Source organism: Scatophagus argus, chromosome 2 (assembly GCF_020382885.2).
Source record: "Scatophagus argus isolate fScaArg1 chromosome 2, fScaArg1.pri, whole genome shotgun sequence".
In the NCBI taxonomy this organism is placed as follows: Eukaryota; Metazoa; Chordata; class Actinopteri; family Scatophagidae; genus Scatophagus; species Scatophagus argus.
This window is the reverse complement of record NC_058494.1, coordinates 5,536,059-5,561,011: the sequence shown is the minus strand read 5'-3', so window position 1 is coordinate 5,561,011 and position 24,953 is coordinate 5,536,059. Positions and strand designations below refer to the sequence as shown.

At 42.4% G+C, this 24,953-nt stretch overlaps 1 protein-coding gene across 7 annotated transcripts; it reads right to left on the bottom strand.

Moving 5' to 3' along the window:
- Window positions 1-42: 42 nt before the first annotated feature.
- ctnnd1 (catenin (cadherin-associated protein), delta 1) lies at window positions 43-24,586 on the bottom strand. 7 transcript variants are annotated; one of them, XM_046403483.1, is made up of 23 exons: window positions 24,455-24,516; window positions 17,643-17,790; window positions 15,419-15,493; window positions 15,177-15,302; window positions 14,642-14,928; window positions 14,437-14,527; window positions 14,041-14,231; window positions 13,523-13,778; window positions 12,402-12,473; window positions 11,367-11,517; window positions 10,999-11,200; window positions 8,376-8,493; window positions 7,328-7,484; window positions 6,439-6,456; window positions 6,098-6,163; window positions 5,807-5,934; window positions 5,367-5,517; window positions 5,010-5,205; window positions 4,650-4,843; window positions 3,925-3,972; window positions 3,749-3,831; window positions 2,648-2,742; window positions 43-2,239 (listed from the first exon to the last, which is right to left on the bottom strand). In XM_046403483.1, the coding sequence occupies exons 2-22, from the start codon at window positions 17,781-17,783 to the stop codon at window positions 2,683-2,685; spliced, it is 2,811 nt and encodes a 936-aa protein (XP_046259439.1). In that variant the 5' UTR covers window positions 17,784-17,790; window positions 24,455-24,516; the 3' UTR covers window positions 43-2,239; window positions 2,648-2,682. The 7 variants fall into 7 exon arrangements, with proteins under 7 accessions (XP_046259439.1, XP_046259465.1, XP_046259456.1 ...); XM_046403509.1 differs by lacking the exon at window positions 17,643-17,790 and having other exon boundaries at window positions 24,455-24,586; XM_046403500.1 differs by lacking the exon at window positions 2,648-2,742 and having other exon boundaries at window positions 24,455-24,513.
- Between the last annotated feature and the right edge of the window lie 367 nt (window positions 24,587-24,953).

The following is a 24,953-nucleotide window of genomic DNA, read 5'->3' as shown; positions in this document are numbered from 1 at the left end:
TGGCAAAATAGTGCGATCGGCACGACACAGAAGAAAACAGGCTCTGAGAAATCATTTTCTTTTTTATTAAAAACAGTATTGCTAGTTACATAATTCATTCATAAATGAGAATGTGCAACTTTAAGAGCCAAGGCAAAGTGATTATGGTGTAATCCAGGATCAGATTTTTTCCATTCGCGTTCCAGTATCTGATGACTGTGTTGGAGGATTTTATTGAGCTAACTCGTTTTGTATTTAATTAAGACATGAATGTTTTCAATCTAAACATCAAAAACTGATTGCATATGCGTCCACCCAGAACACCCAAAACAATCAAAACCCAAATCAATAACAAAAGAAATACATAAAACCATTAAAATTATCAAATATTCTCTTGTATATATAGTTTAAATGTGCTTTTACTTTCCACATTATCTACTAGCAGATTGGTCTATGCCTCCTACACGGATCTTCTAACACCCTTGCCTACCCTCTATTCTCCTCTTTTAGTCAGGACACTCTTGAAGGCAACTTGTTGCTTTGAGAAAGCGAGGCATTCTCTGTCGTGTTTCAATTGGCATGGAAAACAAATAAAGGAAAGGTTTTTTGGTAAAAAAAAAAAAAAAAATGAAAAAAATGAAAAAAAAAGGAGGGGGAAGAAAAAGGAAAAACACACATTATACCCCCTAGTGCTTCTTTTAATCATCCACTCAGTAAGTATCTACATCTCACTCGGCACTAAGAATATGCATTCTTCTACAGAACAAGCGCTGTACTTAAGAAATGCAGGCAAAAACACACAATACTGTGTCTTCTCCCATGTACTACTCTGTAGTCTTAAAGCCAGACAGGCTCTGGGTAGCAGTAAATTATACAGAACTCAAGAGTTTTATACCTTATAAAAAACAATCCCAATAACAAGAATCAAGTCTTACATACATAAAAGTTCACATATTCCATTATCTTGCAAAATAGAAAACTGCTGAGTTCCATATACAGTATTCCCAACTAGTTAGTTATCTGCTGAAAAAAGATACCTTGATTGGTTACCCCTGTCATGTTGGACAAACCCATCAAACCTATCCTGAATGAGTGAAGCACTCCAGTTGGCCCACACAGATGCTCTTACATGTACACGTTCATAAGATTACAGACCTACAAATAAAGGGAAATAAGGAAATGTACCCACTGAAAACTGTGATATCTCCTGCGTATTACAAAGTCGAGGGGCTTACATTTAACAGAAACCTTAGGAGCACCGGACAGGACTGTCTATCCCAGCCGAGGGGGAAAATAAGCTGTCTCTCTGTTTAGTTGTAGGAATATCCATACTAGGACCTCCACTCTATGGATCACAATCAAATACCGAAAATGTTCCATTCCCATGCATCTCGGCAACAGACTGCTGTCACAAACTGCACACAAAACAAAGCAGATGACAGTTTTCAGTGTAGATGCTGTATAAAGTCTGTGTGTGTAAAGTTCTTGCAATCAATATTGGCAGTCGCAGCAGTAGCAGTGTCATTTGGCACATTACTGTGGTACAGAGCAAAGCAAGAAGAGGAATAACCACTACCAAAACAGAAGCAAACGCTTTACACATATCTGATTAGATAATTAACTCACATTCTTATTGACAGGAAATATTTTTTTGATGGAGTATTCAACTACTAGAGAAACAGGGGAAAAAAAGACACATTCCCTCAATTTCTTTGAAACATAGTGTAGTGGCAATTTATGTAAGATTTCACCAAAAAGTGTCCTTTTCTGATGCCCACAGTTCTTTCTAATCCGTTTAATTGGGCTACGCTTACGCCTCTAGGAGATAGAAAAGTTCTCAAATGAGGCCATAGTCTCTGCTTTTTCATCGCAAAGAGGATTAGTCTCCTCCAGGCAAGTTGTAGTGTTGTTGCATGGAGGTGTAGTGTTGTCGCAGAGCCATCAAATCAAGTGGTTAGTGTTTTGGAGTTCAGTAACTCTCGGAGCACAAAGTGGTCATAGTGTTTTATCCAGTTTGTCCACAGGGAGGGCAGATCCAGGTCAGTTTTTCCATGTAGTTTCAATAGTTTGTCAGCTGCAATGGAGGAATGTAATAAAGAGAAAGAGAGAGAAGCTGCAAGAGAGTGAAGAGAGACAGAAAAGCTGAGTGTTACGGATGGAGTTCAGTCCCATTGGTAGTGTTTTCATCCCTCATTGTCAGTTCAGCAAGGGCAGTAGGTGGGAGGAGGCTGTCGTCTTGTGATGCACACAATCAGTTTTTCTGCAAGAGAAGAAGAGGCACAAGTGTGGCAACTGATCACACGGAGCAGCTGATATGAGGCGTTCATGCCTAAGCGGAAAGAATCGCACATTTAAAATTCAGATTCACTGCACTGGCTTCAACCAAAAATTACATCAATACAATACACAATAGTAGCTACTGGCAACAAAGTCACCACACATTGGACAAAAATTACACAAAGTCCCGAGAGAAAATAACAATCACATCTCAGGAGAAACTAAAATCACTTTTAACCAGCAGGGGGAGCAAAGAACAGTGCAAATACAGTACAATGGAAGCTCAGTGGCAACACTAGTCACTGTCCAACACACAAAGTCACAGTACTTAATATACAAGACATTAGGCCATGCAGTGAGTTGGGAGGAGCAGCCCGTGGGACACACATACCATGCACTGACATGCAGTGTGACAGTGGGTGTAGCCTAACCATCGTAAGAATCCATTAGAGGCAAAGAGGCCTGCCTCTCCCCATACATCCCACCCTGAGGGAGAGAGAGAGAGAGAGAGAGAGAGAGAAAGAAAGAGAGAGAGGGAGAAAGAGAGAGAGAGAGAGAGAAAATATAGAAGTGTGTGACAGAAAAAGAGCAAGAGGGATAGAGAGAGAGAGAGAGAGAGAGAGGCCAAAGGAGACATACAGAGAGAGAGAGACAAGACAGCAAGGACAGGGTAAATAATGTTATATGAGGAATCCCATGGAGAAGGTGAGAAGACACAAAGCATGGAAAAGAAGAAGAAAAAACAACAAGAGAGAAAGAAGAACATGGAGGGAGATAAAAGTATCAGATGAGAAAAGAAAGAAGGGTTACAACAGGTTAGTTTAAGGTTAGTTCATGTGTCAAGGGGGGAAAACACTGGTGAGAAGTTATGTGTAAGACATAGATCAACCACAGTATTTTAAAAAGACATGCATCAACATGCTGTCTTTGGGTGTGTGTGAGAGCATGTCCGTTCACACGCTAACGTTTTGAGTGAGAAGCAAGGATAACCGTCTGTATCATCCTGAAATCAGGAACCTCAAAAAGCTGTGTGTCACACATCATTAACCAGTTTTACCTTTCCAACATTTTCTATCTGTTTAGCAGGGTGGTGATCAATATCAAATTCACAACGAGCTTTGTGATGGGCACAGACTCTGCTCTTATAGTTTCTGAAGGAACTGGAATTATTTCACAGAGATGATGCAGAGATAAGAGGTAGTATTAGCACATGAGATGATAAAGCAACATCCTGTGAACGACTGCTCTCCAGCAAGGGTGCGTTAAAAACTGATGATGATGATGATGACATGTGTACTGTTAGCCTCACAAATTTCCATTTTCTACAAATTGTCTGTTGTCAGCTCTTGAAGCTGTACTGAGCAAAGTAAAGGGACGTAGGAAATAGAGGACTTCGTGGTCAGAGTGAGTGAGTTAAATAAGTCTCATTAAAGTGCAGTCATGCATGCTTGTGTGTGTGTGTGTGTGAGAGAGCATGAGGCCGGTGCTTTACCTGTACTCCATCTTTGTCAGCAGATTCGAGTGTGTTATCCAGAGTGTTCCTTCTCCCTCTCTGGTCCAGTGTGGAGTAGGCATCTGAAGAGGAGAAACCCATGTTAAACCAAAGGGGTGTGTGAGGTGTATGTGTGCGTGATTGTGTGCATGTATGCTTTCTTCTGTGACACTTGCCTGGTCCCAAGTCATTCATTGGAATCATTTCCCGGTCCTCTTTGCCACCTGTGTATTAAATACATACAAAAGATGAGCATCTCTATGTACTGCTACATCTTACTGTTCTGTCAGAGGGGTAGTGTTCACAGCCACACCATGCCCTGCCAAAGATAGAATAGTGTGTAGGTGTGTGAGTGTTTTTTAAGTGTTTCAAGTGTCAGACATGAGCCGCCTAGTATTTGCAAATGTGCAATTTTACGTTACTTTGGTGTGCGATGGGTGGTGTTTGGAAACTTTAAAATAAGGGCCAAAGAGCTTAAAAGATCTTTTGAGCACATTAAAGGGAAAGCGTAAACATAATGATTAACGACCCAAGTTGGGATCATCTAAAATGTCCCACTGCGGTAAACCCTTTAAAGTTTTGCAGGTTGAGACAAACATTTAAGAATTAAAGGTAACTCCTATTTAATTCTTCAAAGTCTGCAAACAGCCTACAACTTATCAGCTGCAGTACACAGAAACATACAGAGACAGATTCTTTGATACACTGCCACGGTTAAGCCTGTAGGATTTGAAGCTGGGCCCTGTGGAACTGAAGTAAAATAAAGGCTTTTTGTGTTTTGCAGTTAAATGCCATGTCAAAAGTTTGGTTCACATCAACAAAATTAGATGGTAGTACTGCTAATATTGCTTTGGTAAAAAGTAGACAGTACACTTAACAAGCATGTGTTTCACCTCCTGACCTTTGTCTATGAGCGGCAGAGTGCTGTCCTCATATCCTCCATTGGCTCTGGTGTTGTTGCCAGGAGGGTTTAAGTTGACCATGAAGTCCGTCTTCTTCCAGCCATCCTTCTCAAGAGTGCGCCGCAGCTCCTTGTAGCCCCACACTGTCTGCAGCACCAGGCCAGCTGCACGCACCTCCCGGTCAGAACGGTTACTTTTGATCCCAGAGGACGCGAGAGGCAGAGAGAGGGATGCAGAAGTGAGCACGATCGGATATCAAAGCAAGTCATTCAAAACTTCAGTTTCATGGGACTACAAAACTCAAAGACTTGGATGAAAAATCTTTAAAAGAAAAAAATCTTAAAAATCTCATCCCTTACCCGTGCTTGTTAGTGAGCACCAGTCTCTCGATTCCCTGTGAGGCCCTGAGGTTCTTGGCTGCTTCCAGGCTGGAGCCCAGCACCTCATGGAGTGTGCTCAATACAGACACCACCGTCTCTTCTGACAGCGCTCGCACTGGCTGACTCTGACCACCGCCAGGCAGGTTGGCCACGAGGTGAGGCACCGCATGTTTGCCTGACCAGACACAAAAGTATGAGACAATCATTTAAAATAAATAAAAGACTACTTCAAATGCACTACTGACGCCATCCTCTTGATACAATAAATCTTTCTGGTGCATGGTTAAAACTGTATTTTTTAACACTGCCGGACAGTCACACAGATCCGAGTCTCACCTAGTAGATCTCTGTTGCGGGCATCAATGGCCAGGTTACGGAGGGCTCCAGACATGGCGCGAACTACACGGTCGTTGCCGTGGGCCAGTAGTTCAGTCATCATGGGTAGACCCTTCTCCTGACGCAGTAAGGCACGGATGTATCGCCCGTACTAAACACACATAATTTTTTTTTCATTAAATCAGAGGAGTAGCTTCTCTACCTTTCATAGACTGTGAATTCAAAAGTCTCTCTCTCTCCCAATATTTTTATGTTTTACAAGATTATTCCATGCATTTATCCGATATCTTCGTCCATACAAAAGCTGCTTTGTTCTGAAAGGCTAGCATCTTTCAAGCTCTGTTTGGTCCTATAGCATGCTTCAAGTGCTATGTTCCCTGCAGCTACTTTTAATTCAGCACAGGAAGCGTTGGTGCTGAGAAATGGACAGCGTTTCTTACGGTCCAGCGTCCAGCACACAGGTTCTGAACAGCTCCAGCTGAGGCTTCCAGCACAGTGGGGTTCTTGGACTCCTTTAGCAGAGAGGTGTAGATGCGGACCACCTCCGGCTGGTACAACAGCTCATAGCCTACAGGAAAGGTGGTGAGAGTGAGGGGAAGTCGGGAAGAAGCAAGTTAGAAAAAAGGGTGAAGATGGTTTGAGAAAGACAGATAAAGAGGTTATGAACAAAACGCTGTTTTACTTTAAAGTATAAAGCATACGGTGAAAGTGTCACCTGGGCCTATACTCACCTTTAGCAGGTGTGGTCCTCTTTGGAATGTCTATTACATCTGCAGCGGCATCCTCATCTTTCTTACCTGGAACCAAACATTAACATGCGAGCCTTAGATTTACTTCAGAGAATTAATTCTACTGTTAGTAAACTTGTTCTAGCTTGGTTAGATTTGTGCTATGACCAAAAACTGAGATACATGTTAGGTATTTCATTACAACTCTTTCACAATGAGAGGAAGGCGTGCATGTTAGTGCACAGACAGTTACACCGACCCGTTAGCTACTCTACTGCTAATACCACAACAGTGACAACAGGCAGCAGAAGCAAAGTGCACTCATACAGAGGTTAAGAGCTTACCTTTTGAAAACCACTCATCTGTAGCCCGACTCGAAAAGGAGGGGGAGAAGAATAGAGGGAGGAGAGAAAGAAGGGATGGAGAGGGAGAAGAGAATGACAGAACAGGTGGAAGAGAGAGCATTTATAGTAAGTAAGAGGAAAGCAGCCATAACTGATGCCACCCAGTTAACCCCTGCTTACATCCCAACAGCACTGCCGCCACCACACACAAATCAGCAACGTGACATGCCAAGTGTAGCCCATGTTACATTTTACATACACACACACACACATACACAGCGTAACCACACTGTACAGCATCAGTTTGAGGATTTGTTGCTGGCATATAGTTCTGTGAAATAACACCTGAAATTAATAAACACCAAACTAAATGGTTAGCTGATCAATTGATTATCTGATCAAAATTTCTATATGTATATTGTTAGCACAGACAGTCGGGGCATTTATGAATTTGATGTCACTGTTTCTATACAGCCTCATTGTATCCAAGTGAAAAGAACATTTCAAAAACAAAGGAAACCAGCAGGATACACACTGTCTGACTTTTTCATATGACTGTTGATAGATGTTCTCTGTCACTGGAAAATGATTTTAGAATACCATAGGTACAGCAGTGAGGCAGTGTGTAGTTGAGAAAAAACAAATCAATACTTTCAGTGAAACACAAACAGAGCAGCAGGAGAGAGGATCATCATTCTCGCAGTTGGGAAACTTGTTGACATTCCTGTACAACTGAGGTGTTTCATTTGTGCAAGTGTGTGTGTGTGTGTGTGCGTGTGCGTCAGTGCGCGTCAGTATCAGTCCAGCAAGACAGTGCCGTCAACAGCAAATGTTTCTCGTGCTGACTGTGTAGTGCATGTCTCTCTCTCTCTCTCTCTCTGACACAGACCTTTGCTCTTGCGGGAGCTGAAGCAGCCACCCTTCTGACTGGAGGAGGCGGGGCCTTGGTTGAGGGGCACGGCTTCCTGGTAGCGCTCACAGCCAGGGATTTCGCGATGCACCTGATAGGACAAGTTTCTCAGCAGGCACACGCTGTTCTCTATCAACTGCAAAGATGGAGGAAAAACGCAGGCGTATGAAAAACTAAATGAAAGGATAAGTGCACCCAACCTGCCAAGTTACACCTGGTTGTTTCACTTATTTAATTACATTAATGAACAACTGCAGCTCCCCCACTCTTGTTCTTAATGTAACCTTAAGCTGCTAGCATCAAGCTAAAGAGATGAGCAGCAGGCTGCAGAGGTCTGATTTAAAACTCTACATCCCAAGATTTTTTACATTTTCAAACTTGTAGTCTTCAGATCCAGCTCATGGTGATGGTCATGGCAAGACCACTTGAGGCAATGCTTCAGACTTTACACAGCTACTTACTGTAGCCGCAAAAGCTCTTTTTCACATACACTATATTGACAAAAGGATGGGGCTGTTTTTCCAGGGGCTGGGTTGGACCCTTACTTCCAATGAGGGGAAATCTTAATGCTTCAGCATACACATTTTGGTCAATGCTATGCTTCCAACTTTGTGGCAACAGTTTGGGGAAGGCCCTTTTCTATTCCAGCATGACTGTGTCCCAGTGCACAAAGCAAAGTCAATAAAGACATGGCTGGATGAGTTTGGTGTAGAAGAACCTGACTGGCCCACACAGAGACCTGAGCTCAACCCCATCCAACACCTTCGGGATGAACTGGAACAGAGATTGTGAGCCAGGACTTTTGGTCCAACATCAGTGTCTGACCTCACAAGTGTTCTACTGCATGAATAGGCAAAAATTCCTACAGTAAGAACATTTAGTGGTAAGCCTTCCCAGAAGAACAGAAGCTGTTACAGCTGCAAAGCTGTGTATGTATTAAAGTCCCCAATATTTTTGTCCATATAGTGTGCAGTAGAAGGGCTTTCAAAGGCCTGTAAACAGAGTTTGATATGTAAGTCGCACTTACTTTATTGTCGACGTCTTTACAGTCAATCTGGGATTGGACGATGTACATGAGCGAATCGACCAATCCTGTGCACTCCCTCAGCTTCCTCCTCGCTTCACTCCGCTCTGAACTCACATTTCTTTTGACAAGTGGAAAGTTGAGAAGAGGAGAAAGAAAAATGTAAAACAAAACAAGGATTAGCAGTGTGAACGGAGGAAGAAATAAAAAGAGGTTAAAGGGGAAAGGGAAGAGTCAATTTTAGCAACTACAAAAGGATTCCAACACACAATGCTTGAACACACCTCCAAGAGTTGTTTGAATAAGACTCCTGTTAAATCTACTAGCGTGTAAAGAGAGTACAGTTGGTGAGATCAAGTTACAGCCAAATTCTCTAACTCAGTCACATTTAGGAAATATAACAGGACTGGATGGACAGAAAACATGTGGAAACCCAGTCCCAATTCTTCATTCACTGATGCAGTAGGCATGTAAAAGAAAGGAACACGAGGGAGTGGAATGATATTCAGCCTTGGTCTTTTGAGTTTGTTTTTCCCAGTGACAGAGACACGCCCTCTCACACAATACCAGGACACATTCCCTTCCATAGCAGGGGGCACTTATTTATACTCTAGTAGGCAAACATGTAGAATGCAGACAAATCGAATCAGGACTGCAGCACACAAGAGAGCATTATTTGTCAAAAAAAGCTTTAAGTTTGCTATATTAATCTGGTGTCAGGTCTGCTCACTGGCAGTAAATACTCTGTGCACAGGCCACAGAGAGTGGACCTAGAGAAAGATGGATTAATTGCTGTTTGACCCTCAGCTTTTTTACCCCGACTGAGAAGGTAAAAATGAGTGGTCAATTTACAGACACGATGGTTCAAGGTGTTGATGGCAATTGGTCCTACAGACCGAAAAAAATTATTTTGTGGATTGACATGAAATTTGGAAGAGACGTTCATTTCCCTGTCAGGATGAACTGTGATAAATTAAATGGTCCTTTTCCATCTAGCACCATCATAAAGTCAAATATGTAATTTATCTTGGGTATTTACAAAATTGAAGCAAGTCAGTGGTCAACACAGGTCAGTGTCAGTGCTGAAACATGTTTTAGCAGATGTAGACACAACAAAGCTACATACCATAGTGCCGCCAGACTTCAGATTCAAATTTAGATGGCACTGACTTTAACTCATCGTGATCTTCTTTTAATTTTCTACAGCCTTTTTAATATTTCACTGAGTGTTCACCTACAATGGTAAAAGTTTCTCCAAAGCTTCTTCAAAGCCAATCTCTGTACAAGTTTTGTGTGACCATACCATTCTTCAAATTATTTTAACAGCATACGCTTCTGTGTGTAGAAAAATTAAACAATCCAGTAAGATAACACGTGCAGCCAGTGAACACAGTGCAACTCTTTCAATTTACATTAGCATTTAAAGATTTGCAGTTGACCATCATTTGTCTACATGTAGCAGCATCTATATGTTCATGTATTAAGAGTGAACTTCTCTGAAAATCCCCCACCACATTTAAATGTTTCAGTCTGTCCATAAAAAAAAAAATCTAAACATTAATTCAAAATTAAAATGGACAGAGTTTGAAAATCTGATGCTTTTTCCCCACAGAGATTTAAAAGACAATGTTGGTCAGTGTTCAATATGTTGTTAAATCTTTTTAATCGCCACCTGTAAAAATGACACTGTGCTTCGTATTTTAAGTGACAGTGGAGCTCTTCAAATCCAGTGACTCGTTGTACTGAAATGATGCTAACCAGACCATTTCTGCTATTACCAAACTTTTTAAATATTCAAGATTACCAAGTTATTCACACATATTTTTTCTTGACCTGCAAATGAACACTAATTAACCGTGTGGTCAGGGGGAATGCAGAGATAACAGACCAGCAGGCTAGCACATACTGTTTACACAGTATGAGTCAATGCCCCCGCTGTCCTCTGCTCGCCCCCTCCCTGTTCACCCTGAAATTCTCTTCGTCACCCTCCCCTGAACTCACAAAGATACTGTGAGGCTGGAGTTCAGTCAGATTTTTTTTCTTTCATAAATGACTGACCTTTAACCCTAAAATCTTTTAATGAGCACTATATAAAGTTAAATTTGCTGTTTATGTTCATCACAAACAGCATGGAGGCCTTAATGGTTTATTCCTTTTCACCGAAGGAGTAGTTTCATGAAGGCATACTTTAACTGCAGTTATCAGATTGATATTAACCAAAACAGAAAAGTAACCAGGACAGTAATTATGCCATATCTGTATGTGTTAAAATTAATCAGAAAAATTTATTCTGACTGGGAAGCATGTGACAATGAGCATCTGTATTCTAACTGCATCATCATTTTGTTTGTTACTGGAATAAAAGGCTTCACATGAACATACTGTAGCTTCTTTCCTCCCTCTTCATTGAGACTGCTCCATGATGTATTTCCTTCCCTTCTGCTCGGTTAACTCATCACTGCTCCCTTCCTCTCTCATATATCCTACCGCTCTGTCAGTCTGTTGAGCTGGCATGCTTCCATTTTTTTCTCGTCTACCCTCCCTCCTCCTTCCGTCTCCTCTGTATCATCAGTAACAGTCAAACAACTCTGCTGCTGCCGCCTCCATCCCGCTTTCCCTCCAATACCTCAGACAGCCTGCTGTGTTGGTGAGGGCCGTCTCCCACTCAAGATGCCTGGGCTTGCAGTTCTCCTCCCCTCCTCCTGCTCCATTGCTCCCTCGCTCCCAGCCTGAATGGGGCACCATCACCTCGTCGGACAGGGCGTGCAGTGCGTGGTCCACTATCTCCATTTTCACAGAGTCGTGGGACGACAAGTTCCACAGAGTCCCTGGGGGGGGAATGAACAAATACCTTATTTCATTCTGAAGCCTACATCCACTTTTGCCAAATATCAATGAAATTTAACATCAAACTTAACCAGCCACTCAGACTGCAGTCCCAATTCAGTCACAGCCATGCTCACACAGTTTGTGTGTCTGCCATGTGCCTCTAACCTGTGATGGTGTCAGTGAGGTCCTGGTCGCGGGTCTTTCTCAGCAGCCTGACCAGAGCAGGCACTCCGTCACAGTTCTTGATGGCAATCTTGTTGTCTGGATCTTTGCCATACGAGATGTTCTTCAGTGCTCCACAGGCTGCATAGTGAACCTATAACAGACGCAAAAACAGCTTAATGGGCTGGTAGTCATGATGGAGTATCACTTCAAGAGAGCACTGACTGCACATAAATGGATTTAATGTCATAGTTTAAAATATCGTCGTGCCCTTGTAACTGTTAGATTGAACCACGCAATTTACATTGGTCTTGGCACTGCTCCTCGTGCAAGGAACTGTCTATAATTTATGTTAAATTAGTTGGCCACATTACTCACATATTTTCACAATAAAGAAATGTTAATTTTAGCTCAAGTTTCTGAACAGATAATCAATGGCATGTAAATTTTTGTTTTAAATTGTTGAGAATTTGTTCATACTCAGTCTTATTTCGTGCTTCAGCGTTTCGCTCTCAGTCACACACACACGCGCGCGCACACACACACAAAGAGTGTGGAGCTTTTAGAACCACTTAAAAGAGTTAAGAGGATGCAGTCGCCGTTTGACCTATTTCTCCATCCGACACACACCAGACTTCAAACTTGTCATTGGCCGCAGAGCATGAAATGTGAAATTAAGATGCTTCTTTGCCTCAAGAGTGGAATGCATGATGTGGTTTGTCTGGTAGTGCCCGTACAAACATCAGCAAAACTTTGCCACAGCTTGTGCTAAATGAAAGGGAATCACAGAAAAACCACAGAATGTTTTGGCCGAAACCATATTTAGCACAAATGTTGACCTACAGGATTTGAGGAGAAGTCAAATACGTAATGCTTATTTCTATTCCCCTTTCAATTGGTATTAGTGGTGAATCTCAAGTTCATCTTGAAAAAATACACCACATCCCTTAAGCCTCGCTTTTACCCCACCTAGTTCAATCATAACACATTTCTAGCAAAAAATTAACAGAAAGCCATGGAGAAAATCAGCAAACCGACCTCTTTGTTTGGGTTGTCAAGCATAGCGACCAACGCTGGGATGCCTTTCAGACGACGCACATCAGACTTGACCTGAAAAGCAAAAGGACACGCACGGATGAGTAGCAAGTAAAGTCCGGTTTACTGTTTCTAAACAGTCCAGGCTGCAAATCAAATATATGTCAACTTAAAATCAAAGATGTAATGATGTACAAACAAATCAGAACATCAAGGGAATAAAGCAAAGCACAGGACACAGGATAGGTTGGTAGACCTTCAGTGAAGTGGCAAACTGGATAGTCCTTTAACTGCAATTAACAGTAGAAGTTTTCTTTTTTCCTTAAAGGTAAAACCTGAATATTAATAATAAATTAATAATAATATAAAAATCTGAATATTCTCCTCTTTGTAATTCAGTCAAATGTTATGTTCACAAGAATTAGAGACATCTAAAGCTGTGCAGACTGTTGCAGACCGTGTTAGGTGTGATGCCTGGTTAATTGCTTAAATAACTGCTGAGAATTCTGGTCTTGCAGTTTGAGCAGTTCCAGAACGGGACTGCTGATATGGTGCAGAACACCATACTGTGCATCTTCTATCTTGTTTGAATACCCATTGCTGGACTTTTCATTAACCTCTTCACCGTGAACAGCCACATCATAGCCGGTCAACTGACTGATGCAGAGTGAGCATGAAATCTGCTGGATGTGCCCGTGCAGAGAGGCAGATTAGAAAACATGCAAAAACACAGTGTTTGCCAACCTTCAGACCGCCTTCCTCACTGCATGACCCTGCTTTTCTTAAAGCTTAGCTATACTTTAACTGCTTTCAGTGGTTCATCTTATTATAAACACAACATATGCATGACCACATGGTTAAACAACCAGCAGTGCTGACCGTGGCGTACATTCAAATTTGCTACAAAAAACGTAGACTACACTAAACAATAAGCAGCATTCTAAACAAATTCACAGTTCTGCATCTGGAGTAAGCACCAATTAAAAAACAAATCTGTATCCAATATCCAATCTAATAATCTCAACACCTTCAGTCCTGAGATATGTTGCTTTCCTAATTTTTCTAACTGATTTTACACTTTTAAAGTTGATTCTTGTCTAAGGTACAATGAATGCATTTCTTACTTTATCATTCTTATATGTGAGATGCTGCAGGTATGCAGCTGCGTTGCTCTTGACGGGGTCCAGCCTGTAGTTGAGCATGGCAATGACCTCTGGCAACTCAGGCTGACGCCAGCCACCGGGGCCGGGACCTTTCCTTAGAGTGCTGTCCAGCGAAGCCATGCTACCTCTTTCACCCTGGGCCAACGGTGCTCCTCCTCCCCAATAGTACATGTCCCCTGGACCGCTCATGTCACCATCCAAGGTGCCCTCGTAACTCCTGGAAAGGGAGTTAGGGGAACACATGTTAATGTAAATGTTTTTTGAGACCACAATGACATGTGTCACAGAGAGGAAAAGCGGTTTAATTCAGTTTAATACATTTTTCTCTTTGCTTTATCTTTTCTCTTATGTGCACTTATGACACACACACACCACTCTCGAAGATGACACTATAAACACCACATACACACACACCTAACATCTAGGTGTTAACCCCAAAATAAAGATCAGATCAATCACTACAAATACACACAACGTACCCAGTCCTGCGGGGGGGTCCGTGAGGGAATGCGTGGTGATTGCGGGGCACGGTGCTGTAGTGCATCGGGTGTCCCAGTCCATAGTCTGGCTCATCATAACCCATGCTGCGCTGATCGTCCTCCAGACCGTACGGCTCTGGGACAAACCTCGGGATGGAGGATAGCTCCATGGCACTTCCCATGCGCCCAACCTACACAGACACAGGCTCCAAAATAATACAAGCTGCAAGCTGAATGCTGTAGAACATTTAAGCAATGTAAAATGAAACCCTATTGATTCTTAACATGGAACAAGCAAAATATGAAATTCAGGAAGTGAACTTTAAAGAGGACCAAGTTAAAAACCTGCTAAAAGGAAAGCATCAAAGCAAGTGGCAGAGTGACTGTTCAACATACCTGTGGCTGAGCAGCATAGGGGTCCAGCTGGTTCCTGCTGTGGGCTCTGTAGTTTGGATCCAGAGTTCTGTAACCGTCTGGATGGACGGGTCTGAACAGGGGAGGGATAAAGAAGTTGAGATTAAGGTCAACCCAGCACTCTAGGATAGCTAGAATCTTAGACAAGTAAAGGCAACCTAAAAATGGATTTCAACAAACAGGGTACCTATAGCGTTCGTCCATGCGGACTCCCCTGTTAAGGCTTGCGTAGGTGTCAGATGGGGGTCCAGAGCGATAGTCGTCGTAGCCGCCTGGTGGTCCATAGTGGTAGTTGCGGGGCACAGTGTGAGTAGGGTAGTCCATGGGTACCCCAGCTCCGGGTCCCTGTCTGTAGACCACGGGTGTAGTGTAGCCACCCATACCTGTCACTGAGCCCCCGCCATCCAGGGAAAGTGTGTCTGACACAGAGGGGATGACTGTGCGAGTGGTGGTGGTCTTCACTACTTTCTTTACCTTAAAGAGCAAAAGCAGGGAGGCAGAGACGACATTCAGGAATTAATATATGTTTAGGCTGTTGGATGTCGGCATGTTAGACACACTTTCTAGCTGCAAAAATACAGTCTAAAGGAAAGTATGCAAAATCCTGCCTCTGATACACTACAAAGGAATACAACACAAAACAGGTCTTTTGCTTGTGTTTCAATGCTGCAAACTGCACACATTGCAAAGTAAATTCCCATCTTTCCATTGATTCATGTTACCGTGGTTTCTGTGCGCCGCGTGGACCCATCTTCATTTGTCTCCACAGAGACAACAGGTAGTGACTCCTGGGGTTCCTCCTCCACTGTGTATGTCTCCTGCACCATCTGACCAGGCTCCATCCTGTACTGAAGACACATACACACGCACATTTCAAAATACAAGTCAACACACGGGATATCGTGAGGGTTAACCTTGTTAAGAACAGAACAGCTGAAACAGTAAGTGCTCCAAAGATGCTCACGTGATGTGACCCGTTGATGTAACCTTCGTTCAGTGTCAGCCTCTCTATGTCTGCATCACAAGGAATGCGGCCGTTCTGGAGAAAGGAAGAAATACACATGAGGGAATGCAACAAAGGCGCGCGCGCGCACACACACACATCATAACCTTTACAATAAAAACAATGAATATGTGTATATTGCCTCTCCACACATCACTCCACTGAATGAGCAGTGGAACCTTTCCAGTCACCCAGAGTCACATACAATGCTGACCAAATTAAAAAAAAAAAAAAAAAAAAAAAAAAAACTAAAAAACTGAGACCCATAACCATTACCAATTTTTATTTTAATTACTTTAATGGCACCCAGTTTGTCTTGTGAAGCTCAGGTCAGCTGCAAACAAAACAATTATGTTGTTTTTAAAAATTGAAAATCACTGTCAGTGACACCTTAGCACTTTGGTTTACAATTTGCTGAGCCAAAATTAAATCTGCATGGACTAATGAAACTACATGAACTCCAAGGTATGTAAACATCATGAATATGAACATGTTCTTCACCCTAAACACAAACAATGAGACAAGCACAAACTTAAGAATGAACAAATTAAATAATTGATGAGTAAGGAGATGAAGAATGACACATTGAGAGACAAACAAATCAGATCAACTTTTTTTTTCTTCTCATGAGTTGACACCACCTGCATTGCCTGCTTTGGAGTGGTGATGGGTGTGGTGCACTTCCCATTCCAGCCACAGGGGGAGCTCTGTATCTCCACTACTATGAGCGTAAAAATGGAGGCTTTGATCAACAGTGATTTCAGTGAGATGGGATACAGTTGTCTCGTGTTGGCAGATATGTTGTATTTACAAATCTAAATAACAGAAATAACACGCTGAAAGCAGGAAATAACAGTGGCAAGGGGGAACAATGACAAGTTCCACACTGCCCAGACCGAAAAAAAACAAGACAAGTTTGAAGAAAACGAACACACTCCTTAGTTCAGTTAAGAACTTAGTCCGAGAAAATGGAAGACAGTGCCGGGCAGGTGGGAGCGTGTGGGAACCTGTAAATGAAAACGGAGGTCGTGTTGCGCTGCCTTGGAGAGTGGCAGAGGCATGCCAAAGCCTTTGGGCTATGTAAACACACACAGTACAGATAAGAACCAGCACAGGTTACATTTCTGTCCTGTTCTCACTATAACAAACACACTCACATTCTGACTACTGACTTTACAATATTACTGCTCCTTATCAGCTAGAACTACCTGGAAATGGGATGTGTCTCAGGTAAGGGGGCAGGGAGAACCTGATTGCTTATGAGAGTGTGTCTGAAACTACAGCTGACTCAGAGCCCAGTGTGCTTACGTGCGTGTGGAAGTCTATGCTAATGAGCATGTCAATAAAGAAGCAAAAGAATGAACGAGCGTGGGTGTGCATGCCTGCAACTCTTCCTGTGAGGTAAACTCACAACAGTCTTTTCCTCAGGTAACTGATTCACACATGATGAAGAGGGTACATGAGCAAACAGCAAAACACTCTCAGTAATCAAGATTCTAACCAAAAATTCACAGCTGATAAAACAAGTCTGTCCCGGTTCATAGACTTGCCCCTCTGAAAAGACAGCTGAGGGACATCTTCCTTATGCCAGCCATGAACACAACAAATCACATACAAATCCGTTGTCAACATTCTGTAGAGTAGACTATAGATACTGGTCTCGGAAACAAACAAACAAACAAAATAACAAGGAAGACGTTACTCTGCATGCAAACGTCCACAGACATGTCAAGACACACTTGATGGATTAACACGATGATGATGATGAGAGGATGTTTCTTTTGAATGAAACACGGACAGTTACTCAGGAACCAATGGGAGATGGAACAAAGAAGTGAACAAAAGCTGTGAGGAGCAACAGAGGGTGTAAATTACCTCCTCAGGAAGGCTATAATGGAAGGCGCTTCAGTCGCTTTATCGGACGCAACTTTTAATCTCCAAAATCCAAGCTAGAATCAAATACTAGAATGACAAAAATCCTTAAAACCCACTGAAGAGGTATTTAACCACCCCAGGTTTGGGTTAGGTTCTGCTGCCATCCAGCCAGTCCACACAGATGGGATGAGGGTAACCATGGAGGTGATATTGGATGAATTCACTCGGATCCAGGGTGAATCCGAGGGACTTTTCCATGGAAAACGTGCATGGGTGTGGGAGAAAAGGGAGGGGGGTTGTTCCGGTTTACCTGCATGTTGGGGAGGGGGCGGGGCAGGGTGCCGGCACATGACCTCCGCTCCTCCTCCAGAGCTCGGCTCAGCATCTCAAACTGCCTCTCCTGCTCCCGCACCGAGGCCAGCAGGGAGGCCGTACTCGCACACTGCTCCATTCACACGCTGAGAGCAGAGCACAGGACAGGACAGGGTCAACACCAGAGAGCAGAAGAGATTTAACCATCACCAGGATTTAGCCAAAGAACAGACACACAGTGAAGCTGAGTCACCCAAGTACAGACAAAGGGGCCCTGGCACTGCAAGCATCTAGAAATGCACACACCGAAGTGCTAATGAAGTTGATATTTAGAGTTTACAAAGCAGCACGCACTGACGCAAAGCAAGACAAAATTAATAATAGATGAGCGAGAACTGGGGAGATAAAGTAGCAGATAAAGAGAAAACAGCAGTACAGGCAGAACCAGAGGATGAACAGCAGGTATAAAGAAAAAGCTCTGTACTTGAGAAATATCTCAAAAAGTGATTATTCAGTTCAAATTCAAGGTGGGACCAGAATCAGGAAAGCAGGGGTGTCACTTTTTGCAGTGCATTTCTTCACCTTCTGCTTTGCAGAGTTAAAAATAGAAAGAAGTGAGATACACGATGAGAGACTATTACAGCATTTTTTCAGCTGCAGCAAGTGAAGCTTGTTAGCACTTTCTCTTTCCATGGATGCAGAGAAAGTGAGGAGAGGAAGGGGAGACGAATATGTGTGAGCACATCCAAAGGAGTTCTCAAGAGATGGTGTCACATCATCACATTACACCAAATTTGAAAATCCAGAAGGGGGTCTTGAAATGAGAGGGTTTGCTCTCTGCAGCAAGGAATAAAATGGTTTCTATACTTATTCTATCCTGCAAATTACAATAGAGACAGTATTTCATTTCCATGCCATCCATGACAATTTAACATCACGAGAGATTAAATTGGGAATTTGAAACAAAGATTTACAATGACAGGACAAGCAGTAAATACTCCGACAATACCAACAATTCAAATCCAAAAGACAAGACTTGATCTTAAGTTGACTGATTTTTTTCCCTCTTTGCACACTAATTCATTTTTTGGTAGAACCTGTCTGCTCCTCCTTCTGAACTTTAACTTTCTTAACATTGAAAGATTAATGATGATTCAAACATAAAGGGTGTGCTTGACACCAGGCATTTCAAGGGAACACAACATACTCAAACGTGCATTTCAAAATAAATCCCTGAATTACATAACCATTAATTATGAAAACAAGAAATTGTGACCAATAACCCATTATGCAGCAACAGAGAAGGGTGCTTTCAGGGAATTAGGATAGAAAACACCAAAGAAGCAGAAATATTTTAAATCTTCAAACTGGACTTCTGGAAAAGAATTCGGCCTAAACAAATGGCACAGATTACCAGAGCATGACAATAAGTGAACGCCATTACAAGGCCAAATTAAGACAATGACAAAGTGCTATTTGTAAAACTTTGGACATCGATGGGGGAGCGAGGAATACGGGGTAGATTACTCCAACGGTGTCTGTCTACTAATCGGATGACATAAGTTTGGCTCTTTTCCAAACCAGGGCAAAAACCATTTTCTGCTTCAAAGTTCACTGACTCATGTAGATCAAAACTGCTCTCCGTCTGCACACACAGGACAGGCTGAGCGAACAAAGACTCTTGTATTAGATTTGAGTGTGCACATATGCCAGTGAGTGTGTGCACACACCCCTGTGAAGGATAGTGATTGTGTATGTGTGTGTCAGAGACCAAACAAAGGTGGCAGGCATGTGTGTCTGACGTTGGTTATATCCTTGAATACTCAAACAGAGTTGTGGCGAGTTTTGGCGATAATGTTCACGTTAATGCCGCCTTGTATTCTTCCCCATTGGTGTGTGTGACGGGGGGGGGGTACGTTTGTGTACAGAAATGCACAATTCACAGAAAAACACACACACACGCCACCATTGTCATACATTCCACAGTGAGATTTAGCGTGTCATATCCTGTCTTGGCTGTTAGAAGCTGTCCTAATAAGGGAGCCCTTCACTCTTTCATTGTGCTGGCCTCATCTGTCTCTCACACCAACGTTCTTTCTTCCCAGCCAAACACTTCAATCCTGGAAAGAAAGCATGTTACTTTCTCTGACCCATCAGGATGTCCGACCACAAACCCACAAAGTGCTTCTTTAGAGGATAATGCTAACAAACTGAAAGACGGCCGAAAATGATCTCAAGGATGCATATGGATCCCTTGTGTAAAGCTAAGGATGCCTTAAGTGAAAGCCTTACTTTAAGTGAAACCTTGACTTCGCCCAACAAGGACAGATCATTGCCGAAATCCCAAACACAAAAAGAAAACAGGTAACTAAATGTTTGTTGTGTCATGAAGGCTGCCTATAGCAGTTGTCAAGTTTCACATTAGGGACCAAGTTTTCAACTTGGCAATGGAGTGCTGACAACAGACATCAGATAAGTCAACATACCAGTCTGCAATGCTCTTTGCGGCTCTGTCAAAGACGTCAACAGTTTTGAGAGCATAGAGGAGCGTAGAAGAGCTCTTGTGCCTCGGTGCAACACACAGACAGATCCACACAACCTCTACAACTATGCCAGCCCCACCACCAACATTCTTGAGGCAGGGAGCGGTTGCTTGAGAGAGAGTTTTAAATGGCTTTAGCCACTTAAAGTCTGGCCATTAGTCATTAACCTACTGTAGGACCATTAGCAGATAAATCTAAAAAGGCTAAGTCATATCAGCTAATGGGATAGCCATGGAATTACACTGCTAAGCCACTTACCATTGTGAGCCAACACACAACACCGATGTACACACACAATGAGTGTCCACTATTCAGAGAAAACTTTGTGAAGTACACTCTCACAGCCTGTTGGTTGGTCAATCACCCAGTGCCCACCGAGTACTGACTGCCGTGCTCCCTTATTTTCATATGCTATCATTGCCATTTCAGCAACTTAGTCACTGGTGGTTGTGGCAGGCTAACATGCATTCTGTTCCAGTCTGCACACACACACAGCTGAGGTGAAGCTATGGTTAAATGCAGTTGTGGCTTGGCCACAGTGCTCTGCTGACTCAGCCTCATTTGAATGGTGACACAGATTTGGCCTGTGTCTGTGTGTGTGTGTGTGTGTGAGTGTTAGCCTTGGCCCAAATCCAACTACTACTGCCTTTGCCATCCTAACCTGAAACCATACCCCCCATACACACACACCCATCAGCCCTCATTCCCACCCAACTACCCTCTCTGTTTCCCATGTGGGTAAAGTGTGGTAGCTGCAGAAAGGAAACACAATTACACACAAATGCCCATCCACACTCACACTCACATTCACACACACACACACACTTCACACAGACTTTTCAGGGACTTCCACAAGGCCAGCTGTCTAATCAACAAGACAACAATTTACAATTCTTAGTAAATAAAAAAAACTGAATCAGGATACTTTATTAATCCCTGGGGGAAACTGAGTCTGAAAAAACAAACTAATCGGTTAAGGAAAATACATACTAGATAGATAGATGGCTGGAAAATATTTAGATATAGTATCAGCGAAGCTGGATATCATCTGAGTGTTTCGTCATTGTAATATCATGATGTAGCTTCATCGTTATCTTTTACAAGTCATACATGCAGCATTCCAGTGAGGTGAAATGAACAATAAATACCTCTGCCTTCTGAGCTAATGTCATATACTCACATTACAAATTAATTTCTCCACATAATATCATCTAAATCTAATTTAGGTGGAAATCTCCAGCAAATAAGGGCTGCAACTAATGACTGTTTCTTTTTAGATTAATCTGTAGCTTATTTCTTAGATAAAACAGTAAAATGACCGAATATTACAGAAACAGACTATATTTCTTTACACTGAATTTACAGTGATGTAAGCAGATGAAAAGAAGCAAAGCCCCACATTTGAGTTAGAAGCAGCAAATGTTGGAAATTTGCTTTCTTAATAACTTAAATTCGTTATTTATTATCAAATTGTTGTTTGTTTCTTTTCTGTCAATTGACTGCTCCACTAACCTTGCCCCTGTATGAAATGAATCATTGTTTGTCCGTTATAACCCATCAGTGAGGAACTGGTTTATTGGTACCAAGTCAAAGTTCATTGGTACTGTAAGACTAGTCTATATATCTGAAATCAGTATCATGATTTTATGCAATTTTTCATACTGATACACTGATATTATCACAATAAAGCAAATGGAAGCCAAGTTAAAATAAAGTAATAAGTAAACCTAAAGTAATCAAACATATGAGTATTCAATAATAATGCAATGGAGTGGGCCTGTTGGACATCACACTAGACAAAACTCCATATACAAGTATAACTAAACAAATAAACTAACTAAATGAATTTTCTTTAGACTATAATGAAATTTTGCTCATAGCCATTCCTTTGGTAGTGGAATCTACCAACACTCAACACATGAAAATACTGAAACCCAGTTGTAATATAATGTCTTAATTCCTTCAGGGCCCTAAATCCAAAAATCTGGACCAAATGAGCAATATAGTCCAGCTCACAGCAAGTATTTTGTCTAAGCCCTAACTTCCACTTTCAGTCAATAATAAGACGTCATCACAGTCACAAAACATGGAAATTCTGTAATACTGCACAAAATATTTCAAGTAAAATGCAAAAAAAATGACAAAACTTGACAACTCAAAATTCTCAGTGAATCGCTTTATGAAAAAAAATGGTCAAAACAAACTAAAAACCAACGCTCAGCAGTCAGTAAAGCGTTACCACTGGCGGCTTACAATCACAGCGTGACCACCACTTAACAAGGAGGCTGGTTAAACTGCTGCAGAGAGGACCATAAAAGTCGACACTCGACCTTTCCGAGAAGTTAAACACCAACACAGAGGGAAGTTACCACGGGACAGTTTTAATTCACAGCTTTCAATGGCTGCACTTTTGATTTTACTCTGCGCATACCACCATTCAAATAAAAACACAGACTGCAGGTGTGACTGCTGGAGGTAGAGAGCTGAGGAGAGATAAAGAGAGAGAGAAAGAAGACGGACAAAGAGGAGGAGCAAATATAAGAAAAACCCAGCTTCTGTGTGTCAGAGGGACACACCCGTAGTGTACTCTGAAAGCCCGTCATTACGGAGGCTCACAAATGATAGCCCTGGCTAAAACAACTGGCGGAGCAGCAAAACTGTAGCCCCCACAGACAACATGGCTAGGAACAAACTCAAGCGAGCCAAAGAAATGTCCAACTTATGATTTTTTTTTTTACAGAAGGGACATTTCTGAACAAACAGGTCCAAACTTGCTCACAATCTTTTCCATCTGTTATAGCAGGTCAAGGCAGACATGCCCACAGGGTGTTACAAGAGATACGACAGGCATGTCCATGCTGCACTGAAACTCAACGATCAGCTGATCACACCATCTCAAATCAGCAATTCACTTACTTTATACAAGCTGTCAAAAGTGTCTCACGCTGATCTCTAAGTTGTTATGGGGCAGTGATTTAACATCACATACAAAATCTTGGCAATACAACAACTACAAACTGAAAGCAGCAAGCTTACTCCAAGAGAGATCCACTATAGCACATTTAGCCTGGTCTTTCTGAGTAATCCAGCGTCCATTCACGTTGAAGCACTGTAAGCTGAGTCCGTGTTGGAAGCTTCTATCCAAGGGACTAAACAGCGAAGCAACAACACGCCTGCCGCCTTACCACACCCCATACATCCCGACCCACATAACAGGTTCTTGCTTTTGTCCCTCGTTGCTCTGCCACCAATCCCATCTCTTCCTGGCACACCGCATCAAAAGACAGCTGCTGAAACATTAAACAGTGTGTCTCAAACAAACCTGTATAAAAGTCGAAGGTAATCCACCAAAATAGACACACCACACGAACACTGTACAGCTACAACATCCGCATAAAGCTGGCGTCTCAGATACGCTGTATGACAGAAACTGATAAGTAAGCCACGGGTGGACTTTGACTCTTTAACTTGCGGTCTGTAACGAGGCGGGCTGGCGAGTCACTTCCGTGTACTCTCACCTGAACAGCCCCCACCTGCTTACGGAAAACTGGCGGAAACGTCTGTAAAAATATTGCTGCTTCGGTGTTTTGAGGCAGCAAATAGAAAAGACTCAGTGTGTCATATTCTAACCTTATAACATTAAAACTTACACTTCCCAGCGACCCGCAAACCAGACCACTCACGTAATAAACGGCTATGTTAACTAGTTAATGATACGTTAGCTGGATAAATAACATCTTAAGCCGCCTATTTTGATCTAAGCCAATGTTTACTACATGCATAAATGTTGTTAAACTTTTGCAAAGTTTGATTCGAGCTAACGAATGGAATACACCAGTGCTAGCTAAGTTAGCTTGTGCTACGCTAGCTAGTATGCTAACGTTGCGTTTGCAACAATCAAGTTAACCAAACTAAAGGTCACACCTCATTTCACGTACAACAAATATCAACCATCTGTACCTGGCACAAATCACCACAAGACGGGCTATTATCGACTGCGGAGGTTGTCAGACTTGTTTTTCAAAGTCCATAAGTGTTCGGAAGGTAGAGTCAGGCCTAGCCTAGCCGTGTGCTGCTGGTGCTGCTGCTGCTGCTGCTGCTGCGCTGACACGGTCCAGACTTCGACCCGCAGGCTCGGAGAACGAGTGAGTTGAGACGACACAACAAAAACACCTCAGCGCGGCCAAACAAATACCTTACAACTGATCAAGTATACTGCCCACAGCGGGGCGAGGGAACCCACAATGAAAACTGAGAAAACACCCACCTCTGCAATTTCCTATCTTCCTTGCCTTGGCTTGTTGTTCACTTGTCTTCCTCTCCGCTGGGGGGAAGAGGTGGGAGCGAGTAGCATAGGAGGTAACAGAATGGGAGAAACACGTCGGTCTTGTGAAGGGAGCTGTTGTTAAAATACAGACCTGAATCCATACAGACAATGACTTTTCACAAGTAATACTAATGATATAAAATAACCTTTTAATTAAAAAAATGAAATTGCTAAATTTACCTTCATCCACTACAAAGAGTTAAGTATTCTAATTTCACGGTTTATAGTGTAATTAATTAAGCCAATTCTCTCTGCATATAGCACTTATGTTATTTTCTCACATTCCAGCCTACAAAGAAAACAGCTCACACGAATTTTGCCTTGGACGTGGAAATATCCTGCAAAATTAAAGAGCGCCGACATTGCCCTCGTGTGGTCACGTACGTGCAATTACAGCAGAGTAATACCAATACACCTGAATAAATCCGGTTTGTTTTGG